This window comes from Myxocyprinus asiaticus, chromosome 43, assembly GCF_019703515.2.
Source record: "Myxocyprinus asiaticus isolate MX2 ecotype Aquarium Trade chromosome 43, UBuf_Myxa_2, whole genome shotgun sequence".
Classification (NCBI taxonomy): Eukaryota; Metazoa; Chordata; class Actinopteri; order Cypriniformes; family Catostomidae; genus Myxocyprinus; species Myxocyprinus asiaticus.
The window spans coordinates 9,618,512-9,633,367 of NC_059386.1; the positions used below are offsets into that span (position 1 = coordinate 9,618,512).

A 14,856-nucleotide genomic window follows, 5' to 3' on the forward strand; every position below is an offset into this window, starting at 1 on the left:
TCCTACCTCTTTTTCAATACATTACATCACCTGCACATAACTGTATATCTGCATATAAAATATTCGAACAACATTATTGCTCTATTGTATATTTCTCTTTTTATTTATCTGTTATATCTTATTTTTTTGTCACTATATGTATATATGTTTAAATGTATATGTTTGTATGGATGTATATATTGTTGCATTCTCTTTGCACTGGAAGCTTCTGTCACCAAGACAAATTCCTTGTGTGTGTAAGCATACTTGGCAATAAAGCTCGTTCTGATTCTTATTCTGATGACAATGTGTCCTTATTACACGTTACATGCAAATAGAATTAATTACAATATAAAGTAGTAATAATACACTAAAAATATTTTAGCCTATTTTTATGATTTACGCATTTGAATTTCATAACAAAAGTCCATCAGATTGAACTGTGTAATTTTTGTTGTTTATTGTGTAATTTAATGGTTGTTGTACTTGCTTGTTTTGATTATTGTGAGGGACGCCCCTGTTAATGTAACTAAAGTGTTGCATTATAATTTATTTTCTGCGCTACTGTAGGTGTCCTCACGCGTCCTTTTTCTGTAGTGTATTTCCTGTAATGTAAGCGAGTCTCCGGGGCGCGTTCGCGATCGCGTGTGCCACGTGAAAAGGACTGGCTTAATTCTAGGTAAAAAAAAAAAAAAAAAAAAAAAGAGTTGCGTATTTCGTGCTTTGAGCACACAGAAGACACCGCAAATCCCAGGATTACTTTTCACATGATATCTGTCATAGGATAGCAGTACGAGGGCGGTGTGTAAAGGGGGCATTTGTTTATTTGATTTTGTTTTTAAATACATAGTTTAATAAAAGTTGCATTTTTGGATAAATTTAAGCATGCGTCTGCAGAGTGTATTTCGTGCGGTGATCATGGGGCCCCCGGGCTCAGGGAAGGGGACCGTGTCCAGTCGGATAGCGCAGAGTTTCGGGCTCAAGCATCTTTCCAGTGGGGACTTGCTGCGGGCTAATATCGAGGCGAAGACAGGTAAGACATTCAGCACGATAACTGTTCTCATATGCAAATATTTATTGACATGAACCACGGAATAACCGAATCTTTACGACTGAATCATTTCCCGTTAATTGTAGTTCAGACTTAACGCAGCAGTGCCGAATGGATGAAACTTTACAAACTTGGGTTTGAGCGAATGGAGGAATTTCTGAATAAGATGCAGAATTACGGGCTTCTTATTATCAGAACCAATGCTAAACTTTCTCAAAACGTTGTGAGCTGCCTACATAGACAGTAATTTTCAGAGTCAGCTCGCACATATTATGCCCTAAAATGCTGTCTAGGTTGGCAGCTCACTAGATTTTGAGACACTGCCATTGCACATACACCCATGTTCTCCTTATACACCCATTTTTGCTTCGGAAATGCCTGAAAGAGTTAACAGCGCAGCATTTCCTCAAGTATTTTCAACACACACCTCCAGCTGGACAGCGCAGCACTTTCGTCCAATGTTGAGTGTTGTTGTAAACACTGTCTGGAGACAGACAAATCCTTAAACTTTCATTCCACTGATAACCCAGGCTTTTTCGACTTGCACTGTTATGACATTAATCTTTTGTGTGTATTATATGTTTTGGATTTTTTTTTAATATTTGTACCTTTATAGGGCATTTGTGCTCTTATGGCCTCTCAATAGAATGTCTCAATGGAACTGCCTGCCCTGCACACTAAACATATCTAGTGAATGCAGGGAATGGTAGTTTATTAAAATGGCTGCAAATCATGCCTCCCAAAATGAAGGCTTTGTAATGCGCAATCTGGTCTTTTTAAAACAAATCTTTTAAAACAGTAACAAAAAAACAATAGATGACAAGAAATGTCTTTTGCAAATAAAAATGGAAGGAAGAAGAAGCACAAAGGAAGAAAAATAAACACCACAAATGGGAGCCAGATGTTGTGCTGTCTGTGTCCCTGTTAGTAACTTGGCACCTTGTTGACACGTGTATGCTGAATAATGGATTCATCAGTTATCTCGTGAGATCAGCCCAGACATGAACATGAATCCAATGAAAAACAAATGAATCACTTGCACAACGTTGCCAAATTACATTTTGGGTTTCATTAGACACACTTAAAAAAAAAAAGAACTTTCACCATCCTCAGTTTTACTCAATCATCCCATGTTCATATTACTCAATAAGTTCATGTAACTGTAACCTGACCTGCTCTGAATGGGATTCGAACTGGCGGCTCCAATGTGGGAGGCGGGTGTGCTAACAAGGAGGCTAAAGGCTACAGCCCTTAGCCTCAGTTGCTAGTGTGCCTCTTGAGGCCAGGAGAGTGAGGTTTACACACTGCACAGCTACCTACCAGCTGGCTACTATTACATAACCATGGGAGCTTAAATTAACTGAGCTGATTCAACTAAAAAAATGTGTCTTCTCAGCTTTACTTAATCCATTTGCATTTGGACAACATGAATGTTTTTTGTTTGGTTAGCTGAAACTGGGCAGATGATTTCTAGTTAGCACGCTTTGCATGGGACTCGACAGCACTGTAAACCCGAATAAGTAAGCAGAACTCAGAACATTTGAGGCAATCAGTTACATCAACATTTTCAAGTTAATAAACTCCCAAGTTTAAGCTAATAGAACTTTCAGATTTTAATTTTGAACTGTACATGCAAGTTAATTGCTCTTAACTTGAAATATTGAGTAAGTTAACTGAAGTTAAAGTTAACATTTTGATGGCACTTAGTTTTAAATTTAACTCTTTGGCTGAACTTCAAATTAACAAGTAATCTCAACTTAAATATTTCAAGTAGAGAAATCCTAGCTAGATAGCTATAGTACAGTAACTGCTAGCATGCTGATTGGTAACATTATGCTTTGATTAGCATTGCAATTGCTCAATGAGTAAAGCACTATAGAACGATTGTAACTTGAACCTATCCTCAACCGAAGGGTAAGCTCCACTAGAGGTGAAGTCTAATTCGCCATGGGTTCCCTCTGGATTTTCTTATGGGTTTTTGAACTTATGAGTAAAATAAGGTCTGTGGTAAGCATTACTTGACAAAACATCAACGTTTTGTTCTACAACATAAATTACACACAGTCATACTTCAAACAGGAATTTTGAAGCCACTGTGTGTTAAAGTAATTAATTCAATACAGCTTCAAAATTCACAGTTGAGGTATGACTGTGTGTAATTGATGTTGCATAATAACATGTTAATGCTTTGTCAAGTAATGTTTATCACAGACCTTATTTTACTCATAAGTCCAAAAACCCCATTATAAAAACCCATAAAATAAACCAGAAGGAGTCTACTAAAAGTGCTCCTCTGGGTTTTTGGACTATACACTGAACAGCTCTATTCACCGCAATGGTAACCCCTAAAAACTCCAACATAAATGAAGCTCTTCTGAATAACACAACAAAACATTAAACACTATAAAGTCTCCCCCTTTACATTTATCTTACAGAAAGACACATAATATAAAACTTAATTTTAACATTTACTCTCATGCAATGCATGCTGGGAAATAGAAATCCCCTCCCCACTAGTTTCAGTTAAATTTAAGTTCCTGTTAAGAGACAAGTTCATTAAACTCAATAAAACAATTCAGGTTACTTAAAAGGTGTCAATTTCGTGAACACAAAAGAAAGAGAAAAATCGAAATACTCATCAAGGTTCATTTATTTGAACTAATATGTATTATTACATTTTTCCCTACTCAAAACAATCAACTATTTTGAGCATTATGGTTTAAAGTAAGGAGAGTAAATGTTCAAATTAAGTGTTATTTTATGTGTCTTTGTGCAAGATGAATATAAAGGGAAAGACTTTTATAGTGTTTAATTTTTTTGTTATGTTGATATTTAGAAGAATTTCTGCTATGTTATAGTTACCATCATGGTGAAGAGTGGAGCTTGAGCCTAGGTTGAAGACCAATATATTTAGAACATCCTGCATATTGCTTTATTGGTTGAACATTTGCTGTGCACACCAGAGCCAAGTTATACTCAACAGTGCTTCTCACCAACATGTGTTTAGCATACTATCATTTTCTGTTAAGCATATCACTAAAAGAGTTTCATTTAAGTTATATTGACATATTACATTTTTTGGGGGTTTACTTGATTCAGTTAAGTTCTCTCTAACTTGAAGTGTTTAAGTTGAAAATATATGGTAATTTTAATTTAAGAGAACTAATTTCAAACATGTGGAACCACTGTCCATTACTAAATCAGAATATTTTTTTGAGTCTAACGTTTTATCACCTCACAATAATTGAGAGACTTTATATTTAATGAACTGCCAAAAAGCTAAAAGGTGATTAGAAATGGTGAAAAGAAAAGGTGGTGTGGTGGAATGGTGACCAGTCATAAGTCCTAGGTATCTATAGATGTACTACAACTAAACAACTGTAACTGTAATAGGTAAAAGCCATATCTAATTGGGTCAAGCCAAGGTGATGTTAAAACATCTGCAGACCAAGACAAAAGCCCCTACCATGGCCATCATGCTAAAAAGGTTCACTTTTGACATGCTTTTACAGTCCTTAATATTATATAATGGATCAATAAAATGTCTTTTAAAAATATGTGGCAGAAGCAAAATCACACTTGTAATGTGAATAGTATTTGAAAATGACAATCAACAGATAAAATGTAAGTAAAATTTGAAGGATAATGCAATTACTTATTTAATAAAATGCAAGTTTAATTTTGATCTCTTCTGTGTACTGCACAGATTTGGGCCTGTTGATGAAGTCGTGTATTGATCAGGGTCAGCTGGTTCCTGATGATGTCATCTCTCGTCTCATCCTGTCCAGCCTGCGGAGTATGGGGCCGAGCAGTTGGCTTCTAGATGGTAAACACTCACCCCAAAAATCACAGCAAAAATGCTGGATATAAACACATGTCATGTGATGATAAATACCTTCTCTGGTCTCAGCTTAATGTGCAGAGACAACTTTTAGTTAGCCATTTGTAGGTTTGATTTCCTCATGAAGTGTGAAGACTGTGTCTTCCATTGAAACATTGCTCTGACACAACAACAACATTGGCTCCAATCAGTGGCATAAGTCTGCGGCGGGACTATCTGTTTAATGGTGGACCAGGGGAGTGTTCTGGAAAAATATTTGGAAACAATCATTATTTTTTCAATTCTATTTGGTGAAATTGGAGTTTTGTGGCTTTTAGTTCATGTCTGTTAGCTTTGAGCTCATCTATATGCTAGCAACAAGGTTTTAGCAGATATACACATTTAAAATTTACAGTCTTCTCCAGCAAAACAGACAAAAAATTGCTGACTCATCTTGCACGTAGGGGCATAAACAAAAGTTTGTGTAATAAAATGCTCTCTAGAATGAGAATGTCTCTTACGCCTAATATAGGGCTGGGCGATATGGCCAAAAAAATTATCATTATATTTTTTTCATATTGTTCAATATCAATATTTATCATGATATACATTTCATACCATTAATTGGGGAAGAACTGCATTCCACATGTTTGTTAGACCTCAAGAATGAATTAAACATAACTTTTTGGTTTGTTTACAAGCAAACTCCAGAGGCTAAGCTAACTTTAAAGTACTCAGTTTAGGATTTAAATCTACATAAGGTGTGTGACCTCTTTTCAATGAAATTTTGCCAATTTCATCATGTTCAGCTGGTGTTCGGCTAAACTGAAAGACTTTCTTGTGACGCTCCACAGTCAAGCTCAGTAGGTATCGGTAATGCACCATAAGCGGGATTGCCAACCACCAATAAACATCACAAGAAGAAGAAACAGTTTCTTGCCTTTGACAGCGCTATGGATCATGAAAAAACGATTAACTAAATAGTACATAAATAAACAGTAATGATGTTAATGTGGGAGTTGTTGTTGTGTTCAGTCGATTGCTGTTTTACTGCATTGTCCATTATCCGGATAGCTAGCTGCTAGCTAGCGGCTACAGAGTTTCATCTGGCCTCATACATCGTCGATGTATAACATAGGATAAATATAAAAAAAAGTCTATCAATGATATCGATTTTTTTTATATATATAAATATCGATATCGTTTTATCGCCCAGCCCTACCCTAATATTATCTGCTACCGAATAGCGTTAGCATGTAGCAAATCATGGTTCATGGCTGTGATGTAAACTAAAGTGTATTTTAAAAAAGGTACCCTCTCCAACTTTGTTTCAATAGGAAATGCGGCAACACAAGAAAGAAAATTGTGCTTGTCAAGCAATTTCATGGGGTCTTTAAAAGCCTTTTCCACTTCAGGTGATAAGAGTAGAGTTTAATACAACCAGTCACAACATTTTCATTCAAATCAGCTAAATTTGACCATAAGCAGAATCTACTCTTTGAGATGACTCAAACTGGACCATTTCGCCCCTCATGCAGTTCCTCTCTCCTGGCAGGGTTCCCCCGTACTGTGGCTCAGGCTGAGGCGCTGGACAGCACATGTAATGTGGACACTGTTATCAACCTGGACGTGCCTTTCCAGACCATCAGAGAGCGTCTGACGTCACGCTGGGTCCATCTTCCCAGCGGCAGGGTCTATAATATAGACTTCAACCCACCAAAGAAGCCAGTGAGTTCTATGATCTTTTATCATTCCCTCATTCTTTTGAATGTGTTAAAACAGGTCAAAGATGTTCAGATGTTGATGATCCTTTTTATCATTGCTTGAGAAAACTGTTGATCATTAAACAAAACAATTAAAACAGAAAATTTGAACATGCACATATTTAAATAATTAAAATAAATGATGACTAATAAGTTCTTGCAAGTTATTTGAAATAAAGTATAAAGTAAATATATTTATGTTTATATTTTAATGTTTTAAAGTACCATGTACCATAATTTATCCAGATTAATCACAGAAAACTAGTTAAAAACTAGATTAATTAGTTAAAAATATTTTATCTAATATATACGTATACACTGACAAAACATTATGACCACTCACAGGTGAAGCGAATAATGATGATCATCTCCTAACAAGGCCACATGTTAAGGTCTAGGTATTAGATGGTAAGCGAACATTCAGTTCTCTTAGTCAGCGTGTTGAATGCAGAAGAAATGGGGCGGAGTAAAGTCCTGTGCGACTTTGACAAGGGCCAAATTGTTATGGCCAGACGACTGGGTCAGAGCATCTCTGAAACGGCAAGGCTTGTGGGGTGCTCCTGGTCAGCAGTGGTGAGTACCTACCGACAGTGGTCCGAGTAGGGACAAACCACAAACTGGCGACAGGGTATTGGGCGCCCAATGCTCATCGATGCACGAGGGCAACAAAGGCTATCCCATCTGGTCCGAACCGACAGAAGGTCTACTGTGGCACAAGTCACAGAAAATTTGAATGATGGTTACAGGAGGAATGTGTCACAACCCTGCTGTGTATGGACCGGTCAGAGTGCCCATGATGACCCGTCCACTGTCAAAAGCGCCTACAGTGGGCACGCGAGTGTCAGAACTGTACCTTGGAGCAGTGGAAGAAGGTTGCTTGGTCCTATGAGTCCTATTTTCTTTTACATCATGTGGACGGCCGTGTACGTGTGTGCCGTTTACCTGGGGAAGTGATTGCACCAGGATGCACTGTGGGAAGATGACAAGTCGGTGGAGGGAATGTGATGCTCTGGGAAATGTTCTGCTGGGAAACCCTGGGTCCAGACATTCATGTGGACGTCAATTTGACACGTGCCATCTACCTAAACATTGTTGCAGACCAGGTACACCCCTTCATGGCAATGGTATTCCCTGATGGCAGTGGGCTCTTTCAGCAGGATAATGTGCCCTGCCACACTGCACAAATTGTTCGGGAATGGTTTGAGGAACATGATGAAGAGTTCAAGGTGTTGCCCTGGCCTCCAAATTCCCTAGATCTCAGTCCGATTGAGCATCTGTGGGATGTGCTGGACCAACAAGTCCGATCCACGGCGGCTCCACCTCGCAACTTACAGGACCTGAAGGATCTGCTGCTGATGTCTTGGCGTCAGATACCACAGGACACCTTCAGGGGTCTTGTAGAGTCCATGCCTCGGCGTGTCGGCGCTGTTTTGGTGGCACGCATATTAGCATTAGCAACAGCATATTAGGCAGGTGGTCATATTGTTTTGGCTCATCAGTGTATATATATCATTTTGCTTGTTCTAAATATGTCTAGATATTCATACTGTAAACAAGGAAAATATAATTATTAAGAACAGGATTTTTGCAGTGTAAATGTTAATTAAAAATAAAATAGAAACATGTAATTTTAACTCTAAAATATAATTGCTGGGTTTCTTTTTAAATACTAATAAAAAATCATTAACACATACTGTAATACTACAAATAATCAAATTGTGAGCATAAGATAATTTATAAAATGTGACACTGGTGTAAAACTTCTTGAGGTAAAGTAGGTCTTGGTACTTTCTGAAGTCTACCAGATTGGGAAGAGTAATAAAATGCTTCTGTTTAGCAAGGAATTTGTTGAGGGAACTTTGCTCTCATTTGTGCAATAAAACTGGAGCATGTACAGATAGTCACAGAGTTCCTGTCTTTTAATTAAACACTAGAAATATGAATCACCTTTGACTATTTTGAACAACTGGTCTCATGGAATCACGTTACTTTACATACTTTATTGTAAAATGATTTTTACATGGCCTGTTGTATGTATCACTGCAGTTTCTTGGTGAAATGAACACTAGAGGTGCTACAACAACAGTGACTTTTTTTCCTTTCACACAAATTACGAGTAAAATGGCAGATTACCAGTTCATATTCACTTACTTTTCACCCTGTTCCTTATATAATGCTATTTTCTGACATCTAAAGATTTTACCAAAGCGCATGATTTGCAAGGCGATACATTTTAACGCTTGCATTACACAATCAACTACATTTACAAGCTTGTTCAAGGGTGATCAAGTAGCACGATAGCTTAACTGATAGAGCATCGCACTTGTGATGTAAAGGACTGGGGTACGAGTCCTGAAGAGCACGCAAGTTGACACGTGAACCTAAAGTGTCATAGAAGCACCACAAAATGACATGGTTGCTTTAGAAAAATTGGGTTGCCTGGATAGGGTCTTGAGTGGTCCCTATCCAGCTGAGACCAGAAAAGTCTCACCTAGATAAATGTTTTTTGCAAACCGGCTGCTGTCAACAGACCACAGTCTGTAGGATCGTACCATTCTTCCCTGAGTTCCACGCAGAGCTCACAAAGACCTACCGTGCGCCCTACTTTTCGTGCATTCAGGTCGGAGATGCTGCTGTCCTCACTAAAGTGGACCATGCCGAGGAAAAAGGCTACTCAAAGCTCACCTCTGCCATAATACTGCCATGGGATGGAAATCCCACCCCGCCCACCCCTCCAAGCCGTGTCGACTGACGTCCGCACTGGCTGGAAGAGCTTATACAGCAGCAAGCCAAGCTGGCTCAGCACTCCACAGCATGTTGGTGCTCCAGGTCTTTCAAGCTAAGCTCCTCAAACAAATGGATGAGCAAGACAAGATCCAGAGCTGTTCAAAGCGCTCCGCACCGCTACAGATTTGGCACTGCGAGTCACGAAAGCTACCGCTCAGGCCATCGGCAAAGCGATGAGCAGCCTGGTGGTTCTGGACCTGCATATTTGGTGTGACGCAGAGAATTCCGCCCTCTTCGACACTCCGTTGTGCTGAGACCCCACAGTGTATTTAACAATTGTAAACGTTGAATCCAGTCTAATAAAAATGTTGTGTGTTCAGGTGGCAAGTGTAGGCAAAAGTAACCAAGTCTTGGACCACTCAAATGAAGGATACCATTTTTATTAAAGAAACAAAATGAAAATGTGTCAAAAATGACCGAACAATACATTAGGGTTAAATGAGCATTGCAGTGATATCATGAATGGCACTGGATTATAATCAATGGTTTGTATTGTTCACAGGGTCTTGATGATGTCACTGGAGAACCGTTGGTTCAGAGAGATGATGACACTCCTGAAACTGTCACCAGGAGACTAAAGGACTATGAGAGACAGACACAACCAGTTCTAGAGTATTATAGGTACTGTAAATTGTACTGTATACAAACCAAATCACTATAAAGCAATTTAAAACATGCCTTACAGATATATGTAAATCCATGTATTTTTGTCTCAATTTGTTGTACACAGTGGAAAATGAGAATTTTAAAGGAAAAGTTCATCCACAAATGACAGTTATGTCATCATTTACTCACCTACATGTCGTTATAAACCTAATAAATACATTTTTTCCAAAAAGGAGATGTTTAGCAGAATGTCCTAGGTGCAATTTTCAATACAGTTAAAATGAATAAATACGAACACAATTGAACTTCAAAAATGACAAAAAAATCACTATCAAAATATCATCATCCAAATTACTTTTATACACGATATTCCAATATTTTAGTCTTCTAAAAACATTTTCTTCTTTTTCTTCTTAAAGACCGAAACGTTAATTATTATTCATGGAAAATCATGTGTCGCACCAGTTTTTGACATCAATTACGTCCAGACTGATCTCACTGTGAATTCGTGACAGTTGGTCAAAAATTCTTTCCCTGAAAACGGTCTGTGCTCACTGAATTTTGAATCACTGCCCCCAGTGGCCGAAGCTGGAAGTTTACGAGTGAAATGTCCACAGAGTGGTGCCAAAAGTGAGTTGTGTTTTTAGTTGTAAAAACAGGAATGCATATTTTATTAACTCTACCCCCTAACCCAAACCCCAACCCTAAACCTCAATGTCAGTGGAGTAAAAATGTAATTTCAAAGAGAAAATGTGACCTCTGAATTGCGAATTTTTATATATTTACACATAATATATAAAATATGTCTAATTTCTACATCAACAGGAGTAAAGGAGTGTTGGAGACATTCACAGGAACTGAAACAAACAAGATATGGCCTCATGTTCATGCCTTCCTGACCAGGAAAATCCCAGGAAACCAGCAGGCAATGGGAAAAGCATGATTACAACATTTTGGACAGCAGACGTTTACAATTGTTAAATACACTGTGGGGTCTCAGCACAATGCACCTCGATGGCCTTAACCATTCTACTGTATTTGGAGTCGAAACACTCATATGTTGAAGCCTTTGGTGTTGCAATCTGGTTTTATGCCTCTTTGAGAAAGCACGTTTGTGCCAAACTAAATGAGGATGCCATACAGCACAAGGTTTATAAACTAGTGCTCTGCTCGAGCACTGCCACTTTAAGCAAACAAACTTGCTTAGGGTATTACAAAGGTAGTCATGTTTAGATTAACAATTCACTCCAAAATTAATTTCCAACTTTCTGTCAGTATAAGTAAACAAACCCGTAGGGTAAACAGTAAGTGGCTGCAAATGTGGACGCAAAAGTTCCAAAACAGTCCTGTTTATTAGCCATATTTGCATTTATTATTAAGATCTTACTATAGAAGAAAAATATTAATTAAGAAATGTCTTAATCTTTTAGGAATGAAAGCAATTTTGAAATTTAAATTAGTTTTTTAGTGTATTTCTAAGTTAATGCGAATCACTGAAGTCTTAACAAGCACAAAGCAGTCTAATCATGTCCTGTAATTTTTCTGTCATTATAATGTAGATCTAGAGCCTAATACTTGTATATATGAGATTTCTTATTTTGCCCATGAAACAATTTTGCACAGACCGCTAGGTGATTGTATGAATTAATAGTTTTAGAGGGACTATTTTTTTTTTATCATAATTTACAAACAATGTATTTTTTTTAAATTAAGAGATATTTGTAGAATAAAATCAAAAGACTAAAAGGACAAATAATAATGTTTTGTCTTTGTAATTGTGATGTTTTTTTATAAGCCTTTCTTTTTGCAATATTTTTTTTTTTTTTATCGCAATAATTTGTTTATGCATTTAAATACAGGGGAAAGTGCTGTGTTTTTCACTGCTAGCTATTGTGTGAATGCAAGTGTATTTAAAAACCTGTGTAAAACTCTATGGCACAATTTTTGATCACTGTAAAAATTGTAGTGACTGAGAGCACAGTTTTAGAAAAATGGATGTACCAAGACAAGGTAATGAAGACACAACTGCAATAAAGACAGTGGTTGTTTAAGATATATATATATATATATATATATATATATATATATACTGTATATCTGTAGAATTTATATACTGTATGTATAATAGTTTAAATCTCATGTCACTCTGTCAGGATTATCTAAAAATCTTGCACTGTGTTATGTTGTGTTTGGGCTCATTTTAATCGGAATCATCAGAGTATTTTCCATACTCTGTTTATGTTTCATCGTAATAAGCGAAAACGCACCAGTGATTTTAAAATCTTTGTTAAACCAATTATCTATTTTCTCAATTGCTATCTTGCACTCTTGCGACACCTTTGTTTATATTAACTTAGATTGTTAAGGTTTATGACCGCTGCCTTGTGTTCTCATTGAGTGGACGTGCTGACAAATGCATGTACAGTACATTTCCCCTCATATTTTCATTGTACAATCCACTAGCCCCATTCTGTCAGAAAAATTTTTTTAAACCCTCTTTCAATACAAACGAACACTGATGCTTTTAACCACTGTCACGTATTTGCATTGTAATCAGAGGTGAACAAAATCACCCGGTCCTAAATGGAGTTCTAAACAAAAGTTCAAGAGAAGCATGTTTATGGCAAGTACTTTTGACACTTATTCCTTAAAACTTACTTGTGTCTATTTTTATGTTACTAGCACTTCTTTTTTAGTTATAAGTAAGTACTACAATAGTCACTAGTACTTATTCAATAAATACTAGCACTTATTCCTTTGCCAGTCCCTTCAGGATTTTGCAATCACAAGAATTCTCTCTTTCTCTCTCTCTCTCTCTCTCTCTCTATATATACGTACAGGTATGTACAAATACAAGTATAAATCTGTTATATACAGATGCATGGGAATATAATGGCAGAAGAGGTATGGTAAGCTGTGTATTGCACATAATTATTGCTCAATGGGGCAGTTTTAACTATTCATGAGCTGGATAGCCTGAGGGAAAAAACTGTTCCTGTGCCTGATGGTTCTGGTGCTCGGAGCTCTGAAGCATCGGCCAGAAGGCAACAGTTCAAAAAGGTAGTGGGCAGGGTGAGTGGGGTCCAGAGTGATTCTGTTTGAACTGTGGTTGAAACACTTTAAATTTAATTTTGTACATAAATGCTCAAATATATGAACTCTAATTGTATTTGTTTGAATATGGCCATATATCAGATTTCAATATCAGATATTGTAATAATTGAAACAGGCCTAATGAATCCTCATTGATATTTTTAGTTTACAGATTTATTGCACGTCTATTTTAAACTTAGACTAAGACTAGTAAGTTTTCTTGCATAGTCTGAAGTGGAAAATGTTAAAACAAAAAATAATTAAGGGCCTTCAAATACCCACAGGTTTCACCTAAATGTATGGTAGCCTATTTTTGTGTGTAATTCTTTTTTTTCCCCTTGCTAACTGCATATTCAGTTATTGTGTACTAAAATATTACATGTAATTGCATTTACAATGTAATTAACACAGTTATAAAGGTATATAATGATGATTTGTGAGTTTTCACTGCAAAACAACCCCAAAAAAATTTAGAGAAGCCACAGCAAACTCAGTCATTTGGGCTGCAAAAATCAGGAAAAAGTGCCACGAAATCATGGTGGGACTGCATTGCTACTAGTCAATATTAACAAACCAGACTGTGTTTCTACATGTCAAATGTAATCACTAGTCAAAATGGCAGAAATATAGTCAAAAATGTTACTAGTAACAGTTGGAATAGACACTAGTGCCTAATAAATAAGTACAAATTTCTAATAAATAAATTAGTAAAACTGGAAAAGCTTCTAGTCACTATTGGTATAATCATCTATTATTCCAATTATCTGTTAACTATTATTTAATGAAAAGTACTAGTATCTAATTAATAGTTATTAGTCAAATTAAAAAAAGATACTAGTCAGAAGTGAATAGTTGAACCACAGATCACCATAGAATTCAATAGCAAAATTTTGCAATTTGTTACCAGTAACAATAGAATAGTTACTTGTCCTTACTGGAAAGGTGACTTATAGCAAAGTTAAGTACTAGTGACTATTCAAGTCTATTGTTATTGGTACAAGTATCTAATGAAAAATTATTAGTAAAATTTAAAACAATACTAATCACAATTGGAATTGGAACACTTGGTAACTAAAAAAAAATAGTACAAGTACAGTAAGATTTAAGAAATAAATGTCAAACGTGCTTGCCATACATGTTCATTTATTCCGACCAATCACAATGCTTAAAGGGATAGTTCATCCAAAAATGAAAATTCTCTCATCATTTACTCACCCTCATGCCATCCCAGATGTGTATGACTTACTTCTTCTGAACACAAAGATTTTTAGAAGAATATTTCAGCTCTGTAGGTCCATACAATGCAAGTGAATGGTGACCAGAACTTTGAAGGTCCAAAAAGCACATTAAGGCAGCATAAAAGTAATCCATACAACTCCAGTGGTTCAATCCATTTCTTCAGAAGTGATATGATAGGTCTGGGTGAGAAACAGGTCAATATTTATGTCATTTTCATTGTGTATATCACCACTTCTGGACTTAAATTCTTTCTCACCCACACCTATCATATCACTTCAGAAGATATAGATTAAACCACTGGAGTCATATGGATTACTTTTGAGCTGCCTTTATGTGCTTTTGAAGCTTCAAAATGTTGGTCACCATTCACTTTGCATTGTTTGGACCTACAGAGCTGAGATATTCTTCTACAAATCTTTGTTTGTGTTCAGCAGAAGAATGTCATACACATCTGGGATGGCATGAGGGTGAGTAAATGATGACAGAATTTTTTATTTTGGGTGAACTATCTCTAAGTA

At 36.7% G+C, this 14,856-nt stretch overlaps 1 protein-coding gene across 1 annotated transcript; it reads left to right on the forward strand.

Annotated features, from left to right (window-relative positions):
- Positions 1-602: 602 nt before the first annotated feature.
- On the forward strand, positions 603-12,534 carry LOC127433834 (GTP:AMP phosphotransferase AK3, mitochondrial-like). Its single transcript, XM_051686087.1, has 5 exons — positions 603-1,012; positions 4,737-4,856; positions 6,406-6,578; positions 9,903-10,021; positions 10,832-12,534. Exons 1-5 carry the CDS (start codon positions 865-867, stop codon positions 10,947-10,949), a joined length of 678 nt encoding a protein of 225 aa, XP_051542047.1. The 5' UTR covers positions 603-864; the 3' UTR covers positions 10,950-12,534.
- The last annotated feature ends 2,322 nt before the right edge of the window (positions 12,535-14,856 follow it).